The following is a 26,136-nucleotide window of genomic DNA, read 5'->3' as shown; positions in this document are numbered from 1 at the left end:
CCATTTGGAATAAACAATTACAAGATGGAGTTTGATAATTTCATATTACATGATTCATTACTTGCATACTCCGAAGTATATATAATTGCGCTATGACTATAAACACTATTTCTGTTATTATGATAATCACCTTAAGATACTCTTGTCCTAGTTGTAACACTTAACACGTCAAATATTATCAAACAAATTCTAAATTTAAATTATTAGTTAAAACAAAACATGATATATAAATAGTTAACTAAAATAAATTACGATGTATCTTGGTAGTAATCAAGTTTTGTAATTCTTAAATATTTCTATTTAAATAATAAAGGATAAAATGAAAATTTTAAAAAATATATAGAATTTTTTTTTATAGAGGTGAAGAATAATTGATCACGTTTTGAACTCATATTTTAAATAAAATCATTTTTCTCATGAAAGAATTGGAACTTTATAACTAAATAAATAGGTTTCGAACCCATCCAAAATAAACTCTTAACCATTTAGGCTTTCCTATATTTCATCCTAACTTGAGTAATTATGAATACTGGCAAATAAATGAATTCAATAACCATTATTTATCAAAAACATGAAGGTTATTTCATGCATAAAACACTTTAAATGCATTACAAATATTCAATTTTATATAAAATTAATCATTTTTCCCTATCATCCTCTTTACAAGAATATCATCTCAATCTAATTCATTTAAACTAAAAAATAAATTTTGAAAAATTTGAAATCTAAATATATGTATAAAAAATCGTTATATATATTAATTTTATTTTTTATTAATTATTATTTTAAGTTAAAATAGTTATATTTTTATTTTTACCCCAATCTAAATTTAATTATTTAATTATTTAATTCTTTTGATAACTATTTTTTGAATTTAGATAATTATTTATAATAAAAAATTATAAAAAAAATTATAATAATAAAATAAAAAAGTAATTATATGACCTGACAATAATTATAAACCTACATAAAATTTCTCTTTGACAAAAAAAAATTAGATGAGTACATTATAAAATTAATTTTAAAAGGTTGAAATTAATAAAGAGTTGCAAAAGAAAGAAACTTGGAGAAATATTGCAATCATTCCTCTAAAAAAAAACAAATAATAAATTACAGTTGAAGAATATTTAAAAAGTTTATTAATTTGATAGACTACAAAGTCCACTTTCAAGTGACCACAAAAGAAGAGTCTGCACGTTGTTTCCACCACCACCATTCCTCAACTTTCTCACTCACTCACTCACTCCTTCACTCGTTCTCGACACAATCCAGAGGGAAAAATGTTCGCATCAGCTTCCTCCCAATTACTGTTAAGAGTCCAGTCACTGCATTCCACGGAGCCAATGGCGCACTCACTCACCCTCTCGCGCTTTCCCGCCACCACTTCCTCCTCCTTTCACCGCCACCACCATGCCGTTAAACCCCTAACTCTTCGCTCCGTCGCTCGCCGTTTAAAACCCGCACTCATCAGAGCCTGTGATCGCTCGCAGCAGGTTCTCTCTTTCCATTACCTATGCTATCGGCTGAGAAAACAAAAATTAATAAAAATGTTAATCTGTTAGTTCCCAAGTTTAGGGAGAAAAAAAAGCGAATTCTTTTTTTTTTTCCTTTTCTCAATGTGGTGAAAAAAAAATGAAGGTTTTTTTAGAATAAAGTTTATGTTGGACCCAATTGTTGTTGTGGAGTGGACTAGGAGGCTATGAATGAGGTGGCTGACGCTTTGGAAAGATTTTGGCAGTAAATTCAGATTTGAAGGTTTTGGTATACTAAATGTGACCCTGAATTGAATTTATTTAGACCTACATTTTGATTCATCCTGTAATTTAATGGAGTTGTTGTGGTGATGTAATATTGAGCTTTTGAGTTTTTTTTTTAATTAATTTAATTTTGGAAATTCAGATTGGTGGCAATGGAAGTAAAGCGGCGGGAGGATTGAGTTGGCTGGAACCCATTTTGAAATTTGCTAGGAGCAACGTTCTACCTTTAGGTGGCTCTACTTTCTATCATGTCCCTTCAGATTTCGTGTTTTTTTTTTTGGTGATTTTGTTTATGGTTTACTTCATTTTGATTATGTTCTAATGGATAACAAATTTGGTTGTGTTTTTGAGGCAACGTGTAGCTCTGATTAGTGCAGTGACATTAGGATTAACATATCCTAGTCTTGGTTGTGCTGCTGATAAATTTAATGTGTCAAAAATTGGTCCGTTTGGAATTTTTGTGATCTCAGGTTAGTTTTCGTGGATAGTCTTTTGCATCTTTTTTTTTTTTTTTTTTTGATTTTATAATACCCTTATCTCAAGGTGTTATTATGGTTTATCGTATAGGATTGATGTTGCGTAGTGAAGAAATTGGTGCAGCTGTAGAAGCATGGCCTGCTGGACTCTTTGGGCTTGTATGAACATAAAATTTTTATGAATGAATTTTACAGGCTGGTTCACCGCAACCTGTTTCGACCGGTCATCCTATTTTTGATTAAAATCTTATCTATATTTGATTGGAGGGCCTTTTTCTGGGCTCACTTTTCCTAATTGGAATATAACTGATCATGCTGCAAATTTATTATGAAGTTGTATATAATATATAATATTTAAAATTTTGTAAGTTAATTTGTAAAATTTCTCTTATATTAATTTCTCCAAAATCTGTTTTTAACTTATGCATGGGATAATATTATCTCATCGGAGAAACTTGTTTCATTTTTCCTTTTGTCTACTCTGATAAGTGGTTTATATATGTGTGTGTTGTTGATACGAGACAAAAATTTTGAACCTGTTGAAACAATCGTCAACGTTATGTCCTTTTTCCTAGCAAGGAAAAAGAATGTAATATGTCTCAGCTTTCTAATTTCGTGATCAAGAATAGCAGTTTTAACTTGAAAAACTAAATGTCATATTGTTTGTACGATAGCAGCGATTGAGCATATTGTTAGATGGGTTTGACTACATGGATCAATTGACACCATTGAACTCTTTGAAAAATGAATTTTATTTCTTACAAAATTTTAAAGGTTATTTTTTATGTATTTTCCAATGTGTAATGTGTTCTTTGGTTCTTCTTGCAGGTGTCTATTTTATTTCTTACACCATATTTTTCCAGGATAATATTGCAAATTCAGCTCCAACCCCAGGAATTTATTACAGGTTTAACGATTTATTTCTATTCTACCTTAAGCATAAGTCGGTTTTAGCCATTTCCAAGATACTTTTATAGTAGTTTTATTGTTTAAGCTAGTGTCACCACATTTGTATCTTACTGGGCTGAGATCTTGTCAAACGTTGAATAACTGCTAGTTAAATTTTGACTGCATTGTGTTACCTTATAGACTTCTTTTCCATATTTAAGACACTCAAATTTCTATGTTGAAGAACTACTTCATGTTTGCAGATATAACATACTGTATAGTAACTCAAATAATTCCACATTATTGGAAAGATTGTGTTTTCTTTGATATGCATTGATTCATTGAAACTTGTCTCTGCTTTAAGTTGATGGTTAAATTTTAGGTGGTTTATTTTCCTTAAAGGGTGCTTCTTTGACCATGTGTTCAATGACTAGCTCTATTATTATTTTATCGAATTTTAGCACAATATATTGATATACTAGTAGGCTCATGTCAGAAAAAAAATGCGCACCTCTATAAAATACAGAACTTAGGCCTATGTCAGACTATAGGTTATGTAGGCATGCCCTTAGACTGTCAGTAGATACTTATTTACAGTGTATGTGATAACTAAACCAGAGTCTTGGCTAGATGTGTTATGTAGGTAGAATTTTGGTTCAACACTACATATAATGCATCTAGTTAAATGACATCTTTCAAGATTTTGTATGGATGCAATCCACCCTTATTGTTGAAAGGGGCAATCATTCCTTCAATAGTGGAAGAGGTCATCAGTTAAATGACAATGTGATGAGCTGTTTGATGACTTAAGGCAGGACTTTTTAAAGGCCTAGAATAGAATGAGAATACAAGATAATAAGCATAAGAGAGGTGTGTATTATGTTGTGAAAGATTAAGTTTTTCTTAAATTTTAACCCTACAAGATGTACTCGTTGGCTGAAAGACCTAACCATTAGCTCACTCCTCATTTTAATGGCCCATATAGGTCAGATAACCCACAAGCTGGATTTACCAGAGGATAGCAAGATCCACCCAATTTTTCATGGGTCCCCCTCAAGAAGGTAGTTAGTACACCACAGTTTGTTTGATCTCTGCCCTTGGCCTTGGCAGATGACATAGAGCTCCAAGTTCAACCAGCAAAATGTGTCAGATATCAGCTGGGTAGGATTAGATGATTTATAAGTTTTGCTTAGGTGGCACAACTTCCCTCCTCGTGCAGATATTTAGGAGCCAACATTTGCTCTTCAACAAGCCTTTCCTCATTCTCTCTCTATTCTCTGCCTAAGGAAGTGGTGGATCTTTTGCTGGGGACAGGTATTGTTAGTGTTAAAAAGTTGAGTTTAAGCCTTAATCAAATGTGGGACTCCTAAAATGATTCTTTTAATTCTTGGTACTGGTTGTATCAACTTGCAAAGGTGTTATGGTGTGTGGTTCCTGAACTTCTATTACGTGAATACATAAATCATGTGTTGAGATTAAACTATATGGAGACTAATACCTAAAACTATACGCTGCGACTTCATTGAAGTTGCCATGTTGGAGTTTCTGAGAGCTTTGTGAGTGTTTTCCTTGTTGAAGACGACAAACATTTTTTGTAAAGAATATGCAAATGGACTATTTACAAATGATAGAAAATAATTTGATTTAGATACTTATAATTTTGGAAACTGGCTTATATACAACAATCTGAGAAAGTAAAGAAAATGCTTGGGGACATGGTTGGATATATCTTGAATTTTGTACAGTTGTTGAAGTTACGTTTCTGCTCCATATATTGAAAAAGGCGCCATTGGAAGGTGATATATTGAAGGAGCTACCTCTATTAGAGAAGAAGATGAATGCAACAAACCATCAAAGAGGCAAACCTTGTTTTGAGCTTGACATATATCTAGACAATATAATAAGTCATGCAAAACAAACTATAGGTATTGCTCATCAAATGAACAATTTTTTGAACTTTTGTTTGATTGGAGGATGGATGGACATATGCTTTTGTTTATTCATAGCAAGGTTTTCTAATTTTATCTTATTTTAGCCTTTTTGTTTCTTTGCTTTCCAAATACTTTGTGATTGTGCTTTATAAAATGATTATAAAACTCTACCTTGTTTCTATTTGTTGATCAACACTTGCAGGTACTTCACTCTTCCATTTTGGTATCATATATTGCACATTTCCAACAATTGATTCCCAGTAATGTCTGTACTAGCTGTTGACGGTTGGCTTTCTTAGTCATCAATATTTTCAATTTGAGATATGAATTTCTGGGTCTCTACAGGGCTGGCTATATTTAGCTGTATGCCAACTACATTATCAAGTGGTGTCGCACTTACCCAGGTATATATGGTTATATTCTGTTTCCTTTCTTGCTTTCCTTTTGACTTTCTTTTCTTATAAATTTTATATACCTTGTATCTAGTACCCGTAAACAAGTTGAGTTTTGCTTGAGTTTTCTCACTTTGATTCTGCAGCTTGCTGGGGGAAATTCTGCGCTTGCTCTTGCAATGACCGTAATATCCAACTTGTTAGGAATAATGATTGTGAGTCATAAAGAGTTACATATTTAACATTATCCTCAATTAAATCTCGGTTTTTCATCTTTTTAAGTTTATTGCAGAATAATTATATGGCTGTATTGAAATTTAGGGATGAGTAACTCCTAAACTGTGTATTTTGCATAAGAAATGCAAAACATCTTCCTAAAATCTGAACAAACCTCTCCTGTTTTGTGAATATGCTGCATACATTTAAACCCAAAATCTCTATTTTTGTATATAACTGGCAAAAATATCCTTATTATAGATTTTTCCTCATGATATAGACCCTCCTTTATTTGTTAAAGATTACATTTAACCTCTTGGGTAAATACATTACAACCAAATCCCTCTGTTATAGTAAAAATTTGAAATTGTTGAACACTTATGTGACAAAAGTTTTAAAATAACATTAAATAACATAAAATAGATAAATACATTAAAATTTCATATTGAAATTAGAAAGATTATTTTAAATTTTTGTAATTAAAAATCTAATAAAAACATAATCACATGACTTATTAATAAGATTGTAACATCCCATTTAATTATTAAGCGAAAATTAAAAGAAACGTCACGCAAAGATAGTACTATAGCGTAGTCCTGGGATCCTTAACACAACCCCTACAAACTGGGCACACCACGATGCCAACGGAAAACCAGATAATAGTCTAACAGATGGGAGTAGAGTAGTAAGGCATAAAGCAATACATGGGCCATAGCCCTAAAGAAAACCCATAAAGAAAATAAAGTCCACCCCAGATGGCTAAGCAGTGGAATCGCCATTGCCTTGTTGACCGCGAGAACCTCGTCCATCTGCTCCCCATCAATTACATTGATGATCATTGCAAGAAGAAGAGTCACATACAAGACAACCATACAACAAACAGGGTAAGCTAGAGTAAAACAGTTCATCAAGTAGATACATATCATCACACAATCCAAGCATTTCATATATCATCCAAACATGTTTTGACTTCTCAAACAATACACTAGACCCTGACTCGACTCATCCGGATACATATAGTCTGGTCGGATTCAGCGGATGCTTGCACTTGTGGTGGATACCTCTGCTCACCCCCGAGCTATATGTTACAAGTGTTACAATGAATCCATTTCCCTCACGACAAGGTTAGTCCTTAATGAATTTCGGGCCTCCTGCTACTCTCACCACAGGAGTTAGTCCGCTCTAAGTGAGACTAACTGACTCCTTAGAGTGTCAGGATGCAACCTTACCTTGAATCCTTATTAGACTATACAGATGGGGCACCACCATGAACACCCACTAACAGGGGTCATGGAATTACGTCCCGACCACTGAAGCGCAACTCCGGAGGACTCACCTAGAGGCTCCAAGGAATTACACAATGACACGGACCAAAAATCATACGTCAACAATCAAAGAACACTAATCATGGTTACAATTTCATACCAACCTCTGAAAATGAATCCTCATTCGTATCACGTGTTGAACCCATGCCACCGGTCATTACCACTCCATGAGTATAGGGCCTCATCTCATAACAATATCATGCCTCTTTAATTCCAACCCATTCATTAATTTCACATGCCAAGATCCCTCAATCACATTTAACCAATTTATAATACAGAACATACCATGCCTTTCATTTCACAGACTTCATACATCATACAAGACACATCATAAACCAGCAATGCAATTACCAATTTAACAAAGTCCTCCAACCTGCAGTGTATCTCGCTCAAGCCAAGAGCCCTCGCTCAGGCGAGAGGGGTACTCTCGCTTAGGCCATAGACTCTCGCTTAGGCGAGATCACGACTAGTGCTGGGACTTTTGCGCAGGCTCTCTCAGGCGAGTCTTGGCTCGCCTGAGCGAGACAACCTCTCGCCCAACAGCGAGGTCTCTCACCTGGGCTAAACCACAGCAGCATTCCAGGCCTTCACTCCTCCTCGCTTAGGCGAGTGGCTCTCGCCTGAGCGAGACTGGCCTCGCTCAAAACCAGAGTCCTCCGCCTGGGCAAGGGTTCGCGAAACCCTTGGTTTGCACCTGCAAGTCTCGCCTGGGCGAGTTCCTCGCGCCTGGACGAGATTGACAGATCTCGCCACTGCTTCTCTTGCAACAATCACATGCTCGCACCCAAAAGACAGTACATGGTCGTTCACGCATTCAACACAATCATACAGTGCATACAATCATCCAACAAACTCTAACTCATTCAGAAAACAATCAAGACACTGACTCTAACTTCCCCGTACCTGGAAAAGATTAGTAGAGGCCCAGACGGCACGACAACGAGCACAACAACTCTAAGGATGAACTATGGGGCTGAAAACAGGGTGGAACAGAACCAGGAAATGGAGTTAACAGAAGCTCTTACCTGAAATTACGAAAAGGTGAAGAGGAACCAGCACGAACAAGAAGGAATACTTACATGGGGTAACAAGCTCTCTTAGCTCAACGTGACAGTGAAAGCAAACTCTAGCAGGGGGTTGACGGCTGCAGTCTTAGGTTCTATGAAAATGAGTGAAAAGTGTGACTTAGGGCAACGAAGGATGGTTTTATCTACTGGGCCAGCCCTTAGGCCCACTCACAAGGGCAACCCCTTAAATTTAGGGCAGGTAGAAATGAAACATTTTTAATGGGCCTTACAAAGATCGAATACAACTACTTTTTTAGAAAGTTGACTTTTAAGAATTAAATACTGAAAAATGAAATTATTTTAATTTACTTATTAATATATCACTTGATTAAGTTTTTATTGAATTTTTTGTTTCAATAATTTGGAAACAATTCTTATTTGTAATTTTGTTATTAACAATTTTTAATATGCAAATTCCTGATGACATTTTGTTGTATTTCCTTCATGCCATTCCATTATAAACAATATATTCTGAAGGTCCTACAAGATTTTATTGAGATATTATTGGAATAGAGATATGTGAAGATATCTTAACAAATTGAATACACACTGAAGGAAATTGCATATTAAGCTAGAGTAACAAAATGTCATATTGAGAAGCATCAATTTTGATAATGGGGCCATCCTCCAGCCCTCTATAATCCTCTATTTTCTCACATTTAATGTTTTGTTAGAATATTGGGATTCTTATACTGTTGGCCCACATATTATATTAGTAGTATTGGACGGGACTTGTACTGGTTGTATTAAATTAGCACTTAACATAAGTTTTGTTGTACTTGTTATCTTGTATTAATGGGCTGGGTCTATCTTTCTTGTACCGACTTTTGTCAATGTAAATATAGACACAAGGGAGATTAACAACATTTTTTTTTACTTTTATTCTCTTGATTTTTCTAACAATTAATAACACGATTAAATTATCATTATGCATCAGCCTCATATATCACATCTCACAAAAAGTAATAAAATTAATATTTTATCTCTTGTTGCTTTTCATCATATCAAGTCCATATTATTTCAATATTTTTGTTGTTACATTTTCTCCATCTAATTTAATTATAGTTTTTGTTATATTTATGATAATATTTTATCTTTTAGATTCCACTTTCCATCACAAAATTTGTAGCTGCTGGAGTTGGAGTAGCTCTACCTATCAAGCAATTATTTAAAAGTCTAGTTCTGACCATATTAATCCCCCTTATCTTGGGAAAGGTAATTGGGTTTTCTTTTTCACATACCTGATACTGTAGATGCTGTTTGAATAATTCCAAGGTGATCTGATTCTGGACACCAAAAACGTGTCTTCTCTGTGTGGGCTTACTGCTGGGTTCTTTATGTTCAAAAGGTTGTGAAGTAAATATCTTCGAATTTAGTTCTTTATGTACACTTTACTGACGGTATAATACATTTTTTGGCGTTTGCTATTTGGTCTTTCGAGCTGATTGCCCAAATTCTTATTACATCAGTTTCTTAAAAGTATTTTAATCTTCTTTGTTGCTTTGAATGGGCAGGTTCTACGTGAATCTTTCAAAGGTGTGTCCATCTGTTTATGCTTATTCAAGTAGCTTGTTTTCACATGTTTTGATGGATAAAATAACTATTGACATTATTAAATGAAATAATAACTGACAATTGAACGAAATTGTAATGCAGAGTTTCTTTGGAGGTCATAGTTGCAAAGTGGTATCTAATAGTTATAGGGTAGATAATTTCTTATTAGATTATTTACTTGCATGTCATTTGTCATCATCTCTACGCATTTGTCATTTCTTTATGTCAAGATAAGGCTGGTCAACTTAATATTTTCAAAATGTTGTTCTTACAGAAATCCACTATAAAATAATGTAAAGCAAAATAAAAAGGTACAAAAAAAACAAAAAAACAAAGTCAAAGTAGCAGCAATGGCTATTTCTTCAACAACTTTTAGATAAAGCCTGGTGCTTAAAAGGTTGTACGAAGTAAAGAAACGTGCCTAATCTTATCCTAAATTAAATATTAAGACGACGGAATCTTCCTTAAAATTAGTGACTGAGAAGTTTCAGGAGATACTTTTTGTGAATTTCTGGAGAATTTTTCATTGAGATTATGATATGATATATGTAAATAGATACAACTTGTATATACTAGAATCATAAAGGATTGAATTATCTTCAAAGTTCATAATTTCCCAATGTTTCATAAAGTTTATTGTTTCCAAAGTTTTAATAATTACCTTTGTGATTACCAGAACTCCACCCCAATCATAGAAAATATTATGTACCAACTTTGTGAAAAATATAGTGAATAAGTAGGCTAAGAGGCTTTGTTAAGAAATCTGATGGTTATCAAACATTGAAGCTAGCATATTCAATGATAATTTCCTTGCAAGGAAATTTTCCTTGGACAAAATGACAATAGATTTATATATATAATAGAGACTTGGGTATTGTAGAGTGCGCAAGTCTCACATCAAGAAGTATGGGATACTCAGGTGGAGTAATTAAGTATTTGGTTCTCCCCTTCAATAGCTAGTTTTTGTCAGTGTCTTGGAAAGGGTTACCTATGGAGGTTTCTAAGTTGTGAAAGGTTTGGACCAACAAAAAAGTTAAGTATCACTAAGGGAAGAGTTGTAGAATACTGAATTAAAACTAAAACTGTCCAGAACATAGGATGATAAGGAAAAAATTTGGAATATCTAATGTTTATAACAAATTCAAGATTATTCATAGCGTATCACAGATTCAATATTGGGTCACCCTCAAGGCCTCCTCTGTCTCAAAGAAAAAGCTATTGGTCCATGGATTTCCTTGTGCAATATTAAAAACTACCTGATCCCATGATTCAACCTAAGAGTCTAATTACCTAGAAAGTCATATCTTGAGACCTAAGAGGCCCAAGTGCACCAACAATGTGCAAGGAAGCAGAGGAGTCATGGCTGTCAATTGATAGATACCTGGTATTATGGGGCCTAAATCTCACATTGAGTTGTATTAAGTACTCACTGGAATATTTAAGTGTTTAATTCTTCCTCTTTAGTAACTAACTTTTGAGGTTGAGTTCCTTAAGTTCTTAGGTGTTTATCAATCCAGTTGTTACAGATTGGTTCAAGTTGAGTTCACAAAGAGCAAAGTAATGGTGAATGACTTATGGCTTCTGAAATGAGGTCCTCCTACCAACATTCCAACTAATTGAAGCTGGGTAACCACAAACATATGAATGCCCAATGCCTCCTCTATTGCCCTGTTTTCTGTAGTTTTGGCCATGAAACTGAGCATTGCTCACACGCTAGTCTGTGTTTCACTGGCTGCATGTTACCAATTTTGCCCAGGAACCCAAAAGACAGTAAATCTTCCCAGATTCAATTTATTCCCCAATCTTCTCCAATTGACGAGTCTTGATTCTTCTTGCTTCATCTTTACGTGCAAGTTCGCTATCTATTTCATGCAAATTCTTGGATTTAGCTGCCCTTATTAATGCCATTACAAGATCTTTCAATAAATTTATAAGTTCATCTTCAAGACCTTCCTTACCTTGCCTTCCCAGGAGTCTATCACTCTCCAGTCTAATTTACCCAGTCTTGTGACTTCCCATGTCAATATTAAAAAGGGCTCAGTTCTACAATCTACACACTCCATGTCTAACCATGAGTTTTGTGAGCGAGTGCAATGGGATGTCACATTGATTACAGATATGACAAATATAAGCTACATTGTAGCTTTGTTGAGTTTATTAATTTGATGTATTGTGTCAAGCAGTTGTTCGGTCAGGTTTAGTTTCTTTGTTTTAATTTTAATTAGCATTAGTTAGTTTCATGCTTCACTAAAATGCGACCTGTAGTAACCAAAAGAGCAAATGAGAAATATTGTCTTTTAAGAAAAAATGTCTTTGTCAATCTTATGTTATGGGTACACCTTTGTTGTCTGTCTGTCTTTTCTTTAGTGGATAGGAAGAAGCATAGGAGAACTCTGTTGGGCATGATTATTTGTGCTTCTTTTTATAATAAAACTTTTCTTTTATAAGTTAAATGATGTGTTTGTAGAAATTTATAATAATTAAGCTTTTAAAAAATAGAAATTAAAAAGGCTGTTTTAGTGCCTTTTTCAAAAGTCAAAACCCTATCTTATTATCATTTTTTCTTCTTATGATCACTTTCATATGCTCTAACCTAGTTTTATCTCTGGTTGCAATCATATCATATATTTTTCTTTGCTTGAACAATCAGGCCCTTAGTTGTTGCACATTTAAGGATATGCTATTCTCCCTTTCCATACTTTCTCCTTATTTTTTTCTCACCATAACATTATCATATATTAATAATATTTTTTTATTTTTATTTTTATATGTAACATACAGGTGTGGCTGACTTTGTCGACAAAAACCGCAAGCTTTTCTCACTAATCAGTGCGCTTTTCCTTAGCATTGTAAGAACAATCCCTTTGCAGTGTTCCCTGTTTCCTTTCTGTGTTGGTGGTTTTCCTTGCACCAAGTTGATGGAAAGATTGCATATGTTTTGACTTGTCTTTTTAACATGTTCAGAATATTAAGTTGTAAGAATGATGAAATGCATTATGCTGTTTCTTTTAATTGTTTATATTGTTGGACCAGACCAGTGGTGCATTCTATGTAGTAGAATCAGCTCATTAAATTTAATCATTGTTCACTAGTGAGCCATCCTAAATATAAATAACTCAATTATAACCATCAGTTTCTGAACAAGGTAGTATTGTTCTTGGCTTAATATAGCCTTTAGAATGTTGTCACGGTTCACTTCACATATCAATTGAGTTCTCATGACTCCTTTGATAACATGTTTACATTTGTTGTGATGCATGTTGGGTATCAGAGTACCAGCACAAGTACTCACAACTAAAATACAAGATGAAAATAAAGGAACAAAAATAGATAATAGGCAATGAATATAATTTATTCAAGAAAAGGAAAAATTACATACCATTCTCTCTAATCCCAAGGAGAAAACAATGACAACCCCTCTCTTGGAAATAGGAAAAACTAATACAAGGAGAACCTTAAAGGAGAAACTAACATTCTCTCTTAATTCTTCTCTCAAGCAAGTAAAGTAAAAGGAATAGAAAGGAAAGACTTTTGGGATGATTTCCTAAGGAAACATTGAACTCCTTTTATAACATTAAAAGTAAGTCCCTAAGTAAGTTCCCATCGATGTGGGACTTCTTTTCTCACAATCTCCCACTTGAAGATTTTGATGAAATTAATCAAATCTTCACACCATGATTTATTCTCTGTCTTCATGTTGCTTGTTCATATGGTAGACTTCAGTAGGATTGAATCCACGTAGACTTCATTGACACATAATTCTGATCCTCCAAAACGTAATGCAACACCCGAGGTTCCTTCTAAGGACCTCTTGTCAATACTTCACTGCTCTCCACCAAACCCGCCATGAACCTACTAACCACTTCCACTGCTTGTGCAATGTCTGGCCTTGTACACATCATAGCATACATAAGGTTGTCCAACACCGATGCACTCGGTACTCTAGACTTCTCCATCCTCTTCGCTTCACTACTAGGACTCATACGTGAGGAACAATTGATAGAAAGTGGGGCCGAAATTGGCTTGCAATCTTGCATGTTGAAGCGTCGCAAGATTATCAGTAAGTATTTCTTCTGAGAAAGCCAAACCTTCCTATCTTTTTTGTCTTGGTGTATTTGCATCCCTGAAATCCTTGTTTGCTAGTTCCAAGTCCTTCTTCTCATACTTCCTAGCCAATTTTGCCTTCAATTCCTGAATTTGAACTTTGTTGGGGCCTACCTCCAACATGTCATCCACATACAACATCAATGGTCTAAACACCCAGTCTGTTGTAACTGAGGCTTATGAAGGAATCAAATCTCTGGTACAAACACCTGAGCGCCCTCTTTAAACCGTACTGAGATTTGTTCAACCATGCAAACCAAGTTTTCTTGTTCTTTAACGCCTTCTGGTTGGAGCATCATTTCATTTCTGCTTAACAATAACCTTGTGGGTAGTGGGACCCACAGGTGGTACCCCTTCACATTGTTAGCATAGCCCAAGCACTTAATTTTCCCCAGTTTCAAGCTCTACTCGTGTTTTGGATTCCTTGAACTGGCAACAACACATTTGACTTCCTCTTGATGTAGTACACCCACAATCTCCTGAAGTAAACTTTGATTCTCCTAGTGATAACTCTGGTGATTCCCTTACATCATAATAAATCAAGTCTTCTTGTGTTTTCTTTTTTCCTGGTAGTCAAACTAACCATCTGCGATCTATGACTATGTTTGTTGACTTACCACACAGTGCTCACGTAGAGGTAAAACAACCTTCTTGAGCCCGAGTAAGAGATTACGTTCTGCCTGGATTTGCAAACTTCGCTCTAACTTATACCCAAGTTTATGATGTCACGTCAACACCGCTTCTTCTTGACTTGTCGATGCAACCATTGCATTAGCATCCTGCAACGTATCTCCAAAAGCACATACACATCTGCCATGATCTTCTGAGCTTTCATGACTTACCAAATCTCTCCTCTTCATCACAGAATATCTTCGTCCTCCGAGGTATTTGCCATACAACCTTGTGAGGTTGATGCCTCAGAGTTCTTTCCTCCATTCTTCAAATGCCAACAATCTTTCTTCACATGCTCTCTTTTGCCACAATGGTAGCATTTGAGATGCTTCTTACTTTGATATCTATCATGAGACTGACTCCCACTAGATCCACGTTCTGTTGATCTACCTCTCGTCATCACCAAAGCTTCTATTTGCCTTGCACTTTCCACCATATCCTCTTTGTTCTTTCGCCTGGATTCTTCTTCAAGAAGAGCTCCGGCAACATCCTCAAAGTGCAGGAGGTCAGCAACGTTGTAATTTGTAATGTTGATGACAAACTGATCATATGAATCAGGTAAACTTTGTAGTAGAAGCTCCGCACGTTCATTTTCAATTATGTTGAAATCTGCCGCTGAAAGTTGGGCAAACAACGTATTTAGATTGTTGATGTGGTCTGTCATCGATGTAGACTCACTCATTCGAAGAGTATAGAGTTTTCTCTTCAAGAATATTCTTGTGTGAAGTGACTTAACCTCGTACAAGCTTGTGAGAGTATCCCAAATCTCCTTTGTTGTAGTCTTCTCCGCAATGCTGGATAAAACCGCATCTGCCAATGCTAAGTGCAAATTTGCTATAGCATTGTTATCTATTTCCTTCCACTTTTTATCTGTAATGCCGACAGGTTTTTCTTCAATTGCTTCTAAACAATTGTCCTTTCTCAAAATTGCCTTCATCTTCAGTTTCCACAATGAGAAATTTTTCCCATTGAACCTCTCTATCTCGTATCTTACTGTCATGGCCTTAAAACCGACTTATGCACTTCTCACTATGAATAGTACTGTCTACTGGAACAATGGAAGCAGACCGTGAACCAGTGCACCAGGTAATTCCCAGGAAAGAGAGGTGGGTCACTAATGGACACGCTTAAGTACCAAGTCTTTCCTAGCCAGAACTTTCCTAGACATGCACTTTCACACTACCACACTTTATCCACTATCACAGCACTATTCTAATGACAATAGCAGCGGAAGATAATCACACAAACGAACCAACAGCTCTGATACCACTGTTGGGTATCAGAGTACCAGCACAAGTACTCACAACTAAAATACAAGATGAAAATAAAGGAACAAAAATAGATACTAGGCAATGAATATAATTTATTCAAGAAAAGGAAAAATTACATACCATTCTCTCTAATCCCAAGGAAAAAACAATGACAACCCCTCTCTTGGAAATAGGAAAAACTAATACAAGGAGAACCTTAAAGGAGAAACTAACCTTCTCTCTTAATTCTTCTCTCAAGCAAGTAAAGTAAAAGGAATAGAAAGGAAAGACTTTTGGGATGATTTCCTAAGGAAACATTGAACTCCTTTTATAACATTAAAAGTAAGTTCCTAAGTAAGTTCCCATCGATGTGGGACTTCTTTTCTCACAATGCATACTCTTCCTTCCCTTCATCTTCATCTTTGAAAACCAGTAGTCAGCAATCGACATTCTTTTGTATGGGAAAAAATAAAATTTTTCTACTTCTCTAATTATATTCAATTTGACTCATACGAGTCGAGTTAATGACCACTGGACTGTTGATTAATGACTTACTAGTCCTTCTAGTCATTTTGTCCCCTTGTCTTTTCTCCCTGTGAACAAGAATAGTTTACTGGGAAAAATTGTTTTTGTGCTTCCCATTGAAGCCATAAAGTCAAGGGACCTACTTTTTGCATTCAGGGCCAGAAAATAATTGTGCTGATGAATCGTTATGTTTGTGTTTATGAAGTGTAATACCTGTAACCGAACACCTTTGATCAAAACTAAAATATTTCCAATTCTGCATCCATATGCTAAACTTTTATCTTTGTTCATTGCATTTTATTTTGATATGAAGGCTTTACATACATGGTCAGTTATCCAACCAAACAAATCATGTATGAAGCTTTTGTCCTAGAGGTTTCTCTGGAATTGATTTCCTTCTCTTGTATGAGATATTACATTTGGTTTGTTATTTATTCATCAAGTTATTATTACAAGCCAATTTTAGTCTAATAGAATATTGCCATACAGGTACCTTGGATACAGGTCAGTAGGTCAAGGCCACTGCTGTTAATGGTGAAGCCCAATGTGTTTCTCATGGCTATTGGACTGGGAACGTATGTTTGGCACATGAGTTAGTTTACATTTGTGTGTACTTATCATGACATAATTGGAACCTGTTACCGGTAGTTTTCTCTTTACTAGTTTTTGTTTTGTAACATAAATATATAGTCAAAATTTAACACTTATTCTGTATATCATTCTAAAATGAAAAGTTAAAACAAAAGAGTTCCTATGTCAAGAAGTTGTAGATATTTAGTATTGTATCCCTAGGTGACACGTTCTTTTAGCATTTACATACAACACTTTGTTTTGAGTGCCCATATATCTTGATTCTGTTTTTAAGTCCGTATTTCATGGATAACACCAGATCCATTGAATTGGTAAAAAGCATATTGTCATTAGAAAATTATATTATCGGTATCATGGTTTTACCTTATAGAAAATTATATAGTCTTCTTCTGTTCATTTCAAGTCTTGTTCAACATAGAGATACTTTCTGGCACTCTCTTCGTATGAGAGCAATAGTGTGCATTTAATAGGATTATTCACTATTAACTTTTTCTTGGCAATGTGGTAACTAAAATTGTCCTTCATGATATATTGCAGACTTCTTCATCTGTCTTTATTGGTTTTCAATATCATTGCTGTCTCGAGTCTCTCGGTTATCTCTGGTGGTAGAAACTCAATTTTTTCTCGAGAAGAAAATGCCAGTGCAGTCGTACTTGTTGCAAGCCAGGTAATAACCCCATCACTTTTTACTCTTTCAGATCTCCCATGAAATGAGTATATCAACTCGGAGGCACTTTCACACAAGTTAGTTGTCAAATAGTTATCATTATGATTTGCTGTCAAACAAGTTTTCATTCCTTTTCAGAAAACATTACCAGTGATGGTAGCAGTGATAGAGCCACTTCAAGGTGCATTTGGAGAATCTGGGTTACTTGTTCTTCCTTGTGTTGCAGCACACCTCAACCAGGTCACTTGATATTTTTATTCTTTTTTCCCGTTTCTAATATTCCTTCCTCACACTGATCTATAAATCCTTGTAGATTATTGTTGACTCTTTTATCGTTAACTTCTTGCGTTCCCGAGACAATTCCAACAATGTCAAGGTGGCTTAAACAGAGGAAATGTGGGTCATCATCCATGTTTGTGGCATATCGTGAAGCATATCGAAGACGAAATCACTTGCTGGTAGATTTATTTAATCATAGATTATTTGTTTACATTTTTCAATTTTATACTGATTTATGTTAATTTCATTGTTTAATAAAGATAATTTTCATAAAGAAAATAAGGATAGGGTCAAACTCAATGAATGACTATCGTAATAAAAAGAAATCAACTTATCAAACTGAATTACTTTCAAACTGATTAAGAAAATCTAGATCACTTAAAAACAATCATTCACTTTATGAAACATGTTTTTGTCTCACACTCGATACAAAAGAAAAAAATTAAAATAATATTCACAATTTTAATACTGTTATTATATATTATATATGATATCTTTTCCTTATTGATTTACTAAAAGATAATATTGCATAATCATACAAATATGTCAAATTGACGTAAATTATAAGAAAAAAAATGAAATGTTGGAAGTTACGGCTAACAACCCTTATTGGTTTATGTAAAATAATGACTTGATATGTAAATTAATTTTAGGTGTCTACTTAATTTTTAATTGTTGGTTCCTTTGATTTTATGAGATGATTGTTATACATTTTTAAGAATATTATTTTTTAACATTTTACTTTTATTATTAGATAAATTTTGCTGAAAAGTTTTTTTTTCATATTGTACCAAAAAAAAAGAGAGAAAATTACAAAAATTATTGTTCTTAAAATAAGATATAATCACATAATTAATTTCTTCTATCCTTCTAGATAGTTTTCTTAAATTACTAAGTATGAGTAAGTGACGTTTGAAAATATGATTTCAAGTGAACAAGTTGTATTGTTTTATGCTGGAAAAAAAAGTACAATTTTATTTTATATATATTTTAAAATAATATTGAAGTTTTGCTTTAAAATATGATTTTTTTTAATAGAGTTATGTTTTAAAAGTTGATAATAAGGTTGTATTTTAAATCATATTTTGGAATGGGAGAAATTTTAATTTCTGAAAAGACAATTAATTCTAGTCAGAAATAGTTATTTTTAAGAAGAAAAGGCAAAAGACGTGTCTTCTGTTTAAAATATAGAAGAGAAAAAAAAAAGAGTGGAGGAGTATTTACTTTATAGAAAACTAGCGAAAACACAGGCGCTTTCGAGCCTGTTCGCTTTTTTTTATATAGCTATATGTATAATATTAGGAATAATAAATGATAATTTATGATGGGTATACTACATAAATTGGTTGAATAAGAAAACAGTAAATTATTAATTCGTAAGATTGCATATGAACTAATATTTAATACATTTGATCAAGATTTGGGTTAATGAGCTATATGTGATGGAGTCAATGGTAGTTGTCTATAAATATACAAACTATTTTAGTAGGTGTCTATAAATATACATTCGTTACAAAACTGAAATATATATTTACTACATACATGATGTAGAAAAAAATTAGTAAATGAAAGTATCATATATTTACATCCTTAACCATTTCTTTAATTGGGAGGCCAAATAAAGATTGATGTCTAGGATCCGTATACAGCTACTACTTAAGATGCAGTTGGAAGATTATACTATGGTTGATTTGCAGGACGCTCTTTAATGAATAAAGAACATATCTGAATATTTGGTTATTAAGTAAGTTGTCATCGTTTCCACTGCGATAGAGGAATTTTCTTGGACTTGCCCAGAATATCTTGGTTAATTACTTTTCCACCATAATGAATTGAAAAAGGATAGGAAAAAAAATTGAAACAATAAAAAAACATGAAAAACGAATAATCATAAATTGGATAATTGGGCATTCAATAAAGATTTAATAGAGATAATCAAAGATGAAAAGGAACAATGGAAAATACCTTTTTTGTTTTGTCCAATAAAGATAAATAGCATCAACAAAGTGAGTGTGAAAGCAAAACCAATAAGTAAGGTAAGACAACTTCATGAAACGAACAGTAATGAAATGATGTTGTTGCAGAGAAAAACAAACGGTAGAATAACAGTTACATGTTAAATTATTTTAAAAAGACGAAAGAATAACCATTAATAAATAAAGATGAAGAGAAAAAGCAGAGACATCCGATTTTATAAAAATCTTGTACAAGTAATAGTCAATTTTTAAAAATTTAATAAATTATTATATTTAAAGAGTAAAATGGATATTTTGAAATGTGGACACAAAAAGTGGAATCCCCTTTATATATTGTTATAGATATTTGATACCAGACAGAATCTTAAAATTATGAATATTGGGAATTATGATTTGCGAAAATGACTAAATTTTGTTTTGTTTGTTAAAAACTAAAAGTATTTATTTAGATAGTCTAGAAAATAAAGAAGAATATGTTATTTTTATTAAAGTATTTAATTTATTACCACACTAAATTATTTGGTAAGAGATTTTCCTCTGTTTTTGACTATGTAAGTTTTTTAATACAGAATAAAAACAATAATAAATATATCACTGTTTTGAAATACTTTTCTAGTAAATGCATTAATTGAACTTACAAAGGGTAATCAATTTAAGGATAAATTAAAAAGTAATAATGTTTCGTTAGAGGGTGAGAACACCACTTAATTTTGAACATTGTTAAGATGATTAAAATTGCAATAATTGTAGAACGGAAGGTATAATGCAGTATATTTTTTTTCCTCTGTAAAATATTTCTTTTAATTTGAGAAAGTTAGATTTTTACCTCTCCATTAGAACGTTTTCGTAAAACCCCTGACCAAAATTCATCCAATAAACATTGTTTCTTATTAATTTTATTTTTCAAAACCTAAATCAAACATAATTGTTTTTCAACTTTAAATTTCTAAAAAATAAAAAAATTTCTACCTTCCCTTTCACCCGGGAGATCCATTTTTATTTTGTTTCTATTTATTTAATGTTTTTAAAGTTTAAAATAACATTAATTAATTTAGATTAATTATGTCACCTTTGTACTTATTTTTTAATAAGTTAAAATTATGTATTCAATTCATGAAAAAACACAATTTAAAGTTTATTGCATAAATAATTTGAAAAAGTATTATTTGTCTAATAAATTGCTTTTAAAAGTTAATAGTTATAATAAGTAATCATTCTCAATTATTAAGCTTTAAAAAAATACTAATGTTAACATCATTACAACAAAACAAATTTGACCTCTCATTCATCATTTCTTTGTTATCAATATTTTAACAAACATGTGATCAGTATCCAGCCACGTTGTCATCCTATTCAACCTATGAACATTGAAAACAAAGTCTCTCCTTAAACGAATCGCATAACACCGTCATCAATGTCACCATAAATAATCAGTGAAAGCTCTCTCTTTTAACTCTTCTTCCTTCTGGTTTTCTGCACTGAAAAATGGCAATAAAAATTGCAGCATTGTTCTTTGTAGTTCTTGTGGCCTTGGCATATCAGGCCATTCAGCCTCCACCCCCAAGAACATGTGGTTCACCAAATGGACCACCCATCACAGCTTCAAGGATTAAGCTCAGAGATGGAAGGCACTTAGCCTACAAGGAACACGGTGTGCCTCCACAACTGGCCAAGAACAAGATTGTGTACTTACACGGCTTTGGTTCCTGTCGACATGATGCTGTTATTGCAACAAGCCTTCCCAATGTATGTTCATTATCTGTTATCAGTGTTAATTTATACAATGTTGGTTTTCAGTTTTGTGTTCATCTGGGTTGATTGTAGTGTGTTATGATGAATTAATGATTATTAGGGAGTTCTTGAGGAACTTGGAGTGTGTGTTGTGTCTTTTGATAGACCAGGGTATGGAGAAAGTGACCCAGATCCAAATCGAACGATGAAAAGTTTGGCACTTGATGTTGAAGAGCTTGCAGATAAGTTGGAATTGGGAGATAAGTTCTATGTTGTGGGATTTTCCATGGGAGGACAAGCTGTCTGGGGTTGCCTCAAGTTCATTCCTCATAGGTTAGTTATTGTTTCTTGTTTTTTTTTTAAGAAATATTTTTACAATTTTTTCTTATAGGTTAAGGGTGATATCTTATTAATTTTAGAATACAGAGTGAAAAAATAGAAAAATAGAAATTTATTTTGAAAGATGTTCAAATTTGTTAGAGTATCATTGTTTTTTTTTTTTTTTTCTTTCAAGAATGGTTTAATTAGTTGAATAATATTTTTTTTGTCAGTTTGATATACCTTTTTAAAACGGAATATCAATTGACTCTCAATTTTTTAAACGATACCTAAATTAGGTATCTTTCAAGATAAATTATTAATTGAAATATTTTTTCAAAAGTTAAAATTCGATTAACACCTTACAAAATGGATAGAGATGTCAAAACAGGTAACTCGGTCTAATGCGACTCGACCCACTACGGATTGATCACTTAGTGAGTCAATCCAACCCGGCTCACTTATTAACGAGTGAGCCAAAAACATTCAAACCCAGTCCGGTCCACCACGGTTGGTGGGCTACACGGGTTGGCTTACAAGTTCATTTAATTAGAAAAAATATAATTTTTTTTCTTTTTTTTTGTCAAAACTAAATTATAATTCTAATTAAAATTTAAATAAATTTTAATACAATCCAAATACAAACTAAAATCACAAAAATACAAATTATCTATGTGTTGACTAAAAAAAATAACCTAACATAACCCAAATGCAAAATCCAACTTAATAAAAAATACTATGCGACCATTTATTTGCAGGTTGATGAGCCAACCCGGCTCACCATGGGTTCAACCCGGGTGAACTGGGGTCTAGGTGAGTCGGGTAAAAAATCAACCTGTATTAAAATTTGTAAAAAAATTTCAACCCAATCTAATTCAAACTGGTAATGAGCCGAATTGACTTATGAGTTTCAAGCCATTTTTGACCATTCTAAAAATAAATATCAATCTGATAAATCTGAACAAAAAATATGTATCATCCAGACTAGTAATCCTTTAATATTCTTTATAAGTGAGACCCATGAATGAATTTGGTGTGGTTGTGATTGTAATATCAGACTTGCTGGGGCAACACTGCTGACACCAGTGGTAAATTATTGGTGGCATAACCTTCCTTCCAACATTACCACAAAGTCCTACTACCAACAACCCACACGAGACCAATGGGCATTGCGAGTTGCTCACTACTTTCCATCGCTAACATTCTGGTGGTTCACTCAGAAATTCTTTCCTTCATCAAGTGCTGTAAATCGCAACCCTAAGGTTTTTTCCGATCAAGATTTATCAATACTTTCCAAAATCAAAACACGACAACATCAGGTACCTCTTCATCATCATCATCATTTTCTCCTCACTTTCTTTATCTTTAATCATGTAAATAATCCATATAAGGATGATGCAGTCACACGTGCAGCAACAAGGTGAAGCTGAATCAATTTGTCGTGACGCCATAGTTGGGTTTGGAAGATGGGACTTTGATCCTCTTGATATTGATAATCCTTTCCCAGATAACACAGGCCATGTTCATCTATGGCAAGGTGATGACGATAAGCTCATCCCTGTTCAGCTCCAACGTTACATTGCTCAAAACATTCCTTGGATTCAGTACCATGAAATCCCTGGTTCTGGACACCTCTTTCCACACCTGCATGAAATCAGTGCCAACATCATCAAAACACAATTGCAGCAATGAAAATTCATTCCATCTTTCTTCTGGGAGATACACTCGCCTAAACATGGACAATGATATTTTGATTATTAAATTTTGACAACTTTTATTTACGACATGAGGTATTATCGTCTAAACACCTAAAGTTGTAAAAATTTAATAATAAAAAAATTATTTTCATTTAAATATCTCCTCAATTTCACTTTTTGAGCCAAACTTCGCGTTACATTTTATTCATCGATAATTATTAATGAATATTTGTTGTAATTGTGTATGTTTCTTCTTGATTTGTTTTCAAGAATTGTGAAATACTCCTACTTGATTGAATATAGATTAAGGTAGAATCGAATTAGTATTAAAGATTTTATCTAATAAAATTGTGGATAATGTTGAAGCTCCTAAAGATTTTAATTAGTTATTGCAAATGAAAACAAGCATGCACATTATCGTATGAGAGGTAAAAGCATGATTTCTTTACCCATTTCAGGTTATTTACTGTATCATGTTTCTTTATATTCAAATACTAAAGAAATATGGAATGTTTTTTTAAGTTACAAGTGAAAAAAATAATAATTAAGAGGTTAAATGTGTAAGGATGAATACTAGGAATATGAAAATGCTTCGAAAATACTTTGAAGAGAAGACATCTATATTGTGTAAGAGATTTACATGTAATATAGAAGAGATCATCGCGAGTGAAAACTACAACCATCAAAGTAAAAGGACGAGCTAACGTACAAACATCAAAACATCATAACCAACATACATATCAATCATAATATATATAAATCATAAACTCAAACAACACATCATACAAACAAACACCAAACTTTTTTGACTCACATAACTGTAAAAGGAACATATTATCGCATCAATAGTATAAGCAAGTGATCTCAACACCAGGTTTGTAACTCTAGCACGTAACGTACCAAACAAAAATTGTTCCATTTCCCCTCTTTCCCTAGGAGTCTTATGGACAAAGCTCATAGGTGCCACTTTCTACTACTCCCTAGCAAGTTTGGACAAAGTTAACCCTTAGTACAACTATGTAAAGTTACCCTTTGTACTTTCTCCAGGAGTCTTACATGCAAAGACCACTCCCCACTGCTCTCCAAGAGTCTTACGAGAGGAGTATACACTCACGCTTATCCTTAAAGATTGACAAAGTGTTCACCTTTCACTCATACATGTACATGTCATACTAAATAACATCTATATCCATCGATTTAGATTTCTAGAGAGCAATAAGGAGTAGTCTTATCCTATAATAAAAAATGTATTCTCTTAGAATTATAGTTTGAGATTGAGATAATCGAATTATATTATGAATAATTTTTGAAAAAGACAAATAATGTTTACTAAATGAAATTGATAAAGACTGTAAAATAAGTTTCATCAATTTGAAATGTAATGTTAAATTCTTTAAATATAAAAAAAATTATAAAAGAACATGATGAATAATATATCAAATGAGAGATAGAGAGAGAGAGAAAGCCACAAAATTTATATAACTTTCATCTTATAAAAGAGATACAACTAGTTTCTTGGCCACTCAGATAAAAGTAAATTCAATATTTTGAATCCTACAATATCTTATCATTGTATCTTGTGAAACTCTATAAAAACATCTTGATCCCTCTAATCAAACACACTCGTAATAGAAGAAATATGAAAAAAGAAGCAATGAAATAATTAAACACAACAATAAACTGAATAATGAAAGATGATCATGTATTAAAACTCCTAACCAAAGAGTTTGAATCTAAGATTTAGACAAGAAAGTTCCAAAAAGTGTTTTTTTTTTTTTTTTTTTATCTCAAGCAAACCTCCCTCAGAATTGCAAAAGTGTTAAGTGGTGTGTAGCAGGAGAATTATGGTCCTCATTGATCTTTAGGTTATCCCATGGTTTACTTCTTATTGCTTTCGATCTTTATAAAAATATTTCTTATCTTGCTTCCTTAAATTACATGAATTTTAAAACTTTGTCTTAACTTGTTTAAGTATGATGTTGGTTTCTAGCATAAGATGTTAACAAATGGTTTCAACATATGGGTTGTGACCATGTGATACAAAGTTATCAGAGGGTTAAGGTTTTTTATGTTGGGTGTCACCTATCCAAAGCGTTCCATTAACACCCATAATTTGTTTGGTGAACATATCATAAACTAAGTTTTGATACCAGTAGTGTAATAGTTTAATTTTTGACATAAGTATTCATCAAATCACAACACAAGGGTCTTAACTCAAATATTAATAATGTCTTTTTTATTGAGAAAATATATTTTAAATGTATTTTTAATTTTAACTTACAATTAATTTATAACTCTTATAATCTCTTATTTGTGGATTTTGTTTTTCATTATATTTGTTTTTTTCAATAGTTATATATATTTTGTACTATATTTTACAATATTTTTGTTCATATTTAAAAGAAAATGAAATAAAAGGCAACATATTTTAAAGAAATATGTAAAATAATAAAGTAAAAACAATGTTAAAACACACCTTGTAATATGAAAGAAGTAAAAGAAAAAAAGAAAACAATTTATCGTTTATCAGTATTAATTTATCAAGGAATATTAATTTTGAATAAAATTAGTTTGTATCAGTTTTAAATTGTGTAAAAGTAAAAAGATGATGGTTATATTTATATATTATTACGTGTAATGTAACTTTAATATATTATAGTTAATAATTCTAAAATATAAAATATTTTTACTTTTGTTATATAAAAGTACAATTCCTGATT

General features: G+C 32.9%; 2 protein-coding genes across 2 annotated transcripts; both read left to right on the top strand.

The window, feature by feature from the left end:
- The first annotated feature begins 1,170 nt into the window (after positions 1–1,170).
- LOC114189811 (probable sodium/metabolite cotransporter BASS4, chloroplastic) lies at positions 1,171–17,973 on the top strand. Its single transcript, XM_028078511.1, has 14 exons — positions 1,171–1,493; positions 1,900–1,987; positions 2,120–2,227; positions 2,325–2,392; positions 3,062–3,140; positions 5,398–5,456; positions 5,591–5,659; positions 9,154–9,267; positions 9,567–9,588; positions 12,388–12,455; positions 16,647–16,732; positions 17,286–17,415; positions 17,554–17,655; positions 17,729–17,973. Exons 1-14 carry the CDS (start codon positions 1,281–1,283, stop codon positions 17,798–17,800), a joined length of 1,278 nt encoding a protein of 425 aa, XP_027934312.1. The 5' UTR covers positions 1,171–1,280; the 3' UTR covers positions 17,801–17,973.
- Positions 17,974–21,064: 3,091 nt separating this feature from the next.
- On the top strand, positions 21,065–23,573 carry LOC114190484. The gene is made up of 4 exons (XM_028079392.1): positions 21,065–21,416; positions 21,523–21,734; positions 22,777–23,038; positions 23,121–23,573. The coding sequence occupies exons 1-4, from the start codon at positions 21,156–21,158 to the stop codon at positions 23,409–23,411; spliced, it is 1,026 nt and encodes a 341-aa protein (XP_027935193.1). The 5' UTR covers positions 21,065–21,155; the 3' UTR covers positions 23,412–23,573.
- The last annotated feature ends 2,563 nt before the right edge of the window (positions 23,574–26,136 follow it).

The sequence above is a fragment of the Vigna unguiculata genome, chromosome 7, assembly GCF_004118075.2.
Source record: "Vigna unguiculata cultivar IT97K-499-35 chromosome 7, ASM411807v1, whole genome shotgun sequence".
Taxonomy (NCBI): Eukaryota; Viridiplantae; Streptophyta; class Magnoliopsida; order Fabales; family Fabaceae; genus Vigna; species Vigna unguiculata.
This window is presented reverse-complemented; position numbering and strand designations above follow the sequence as displayed.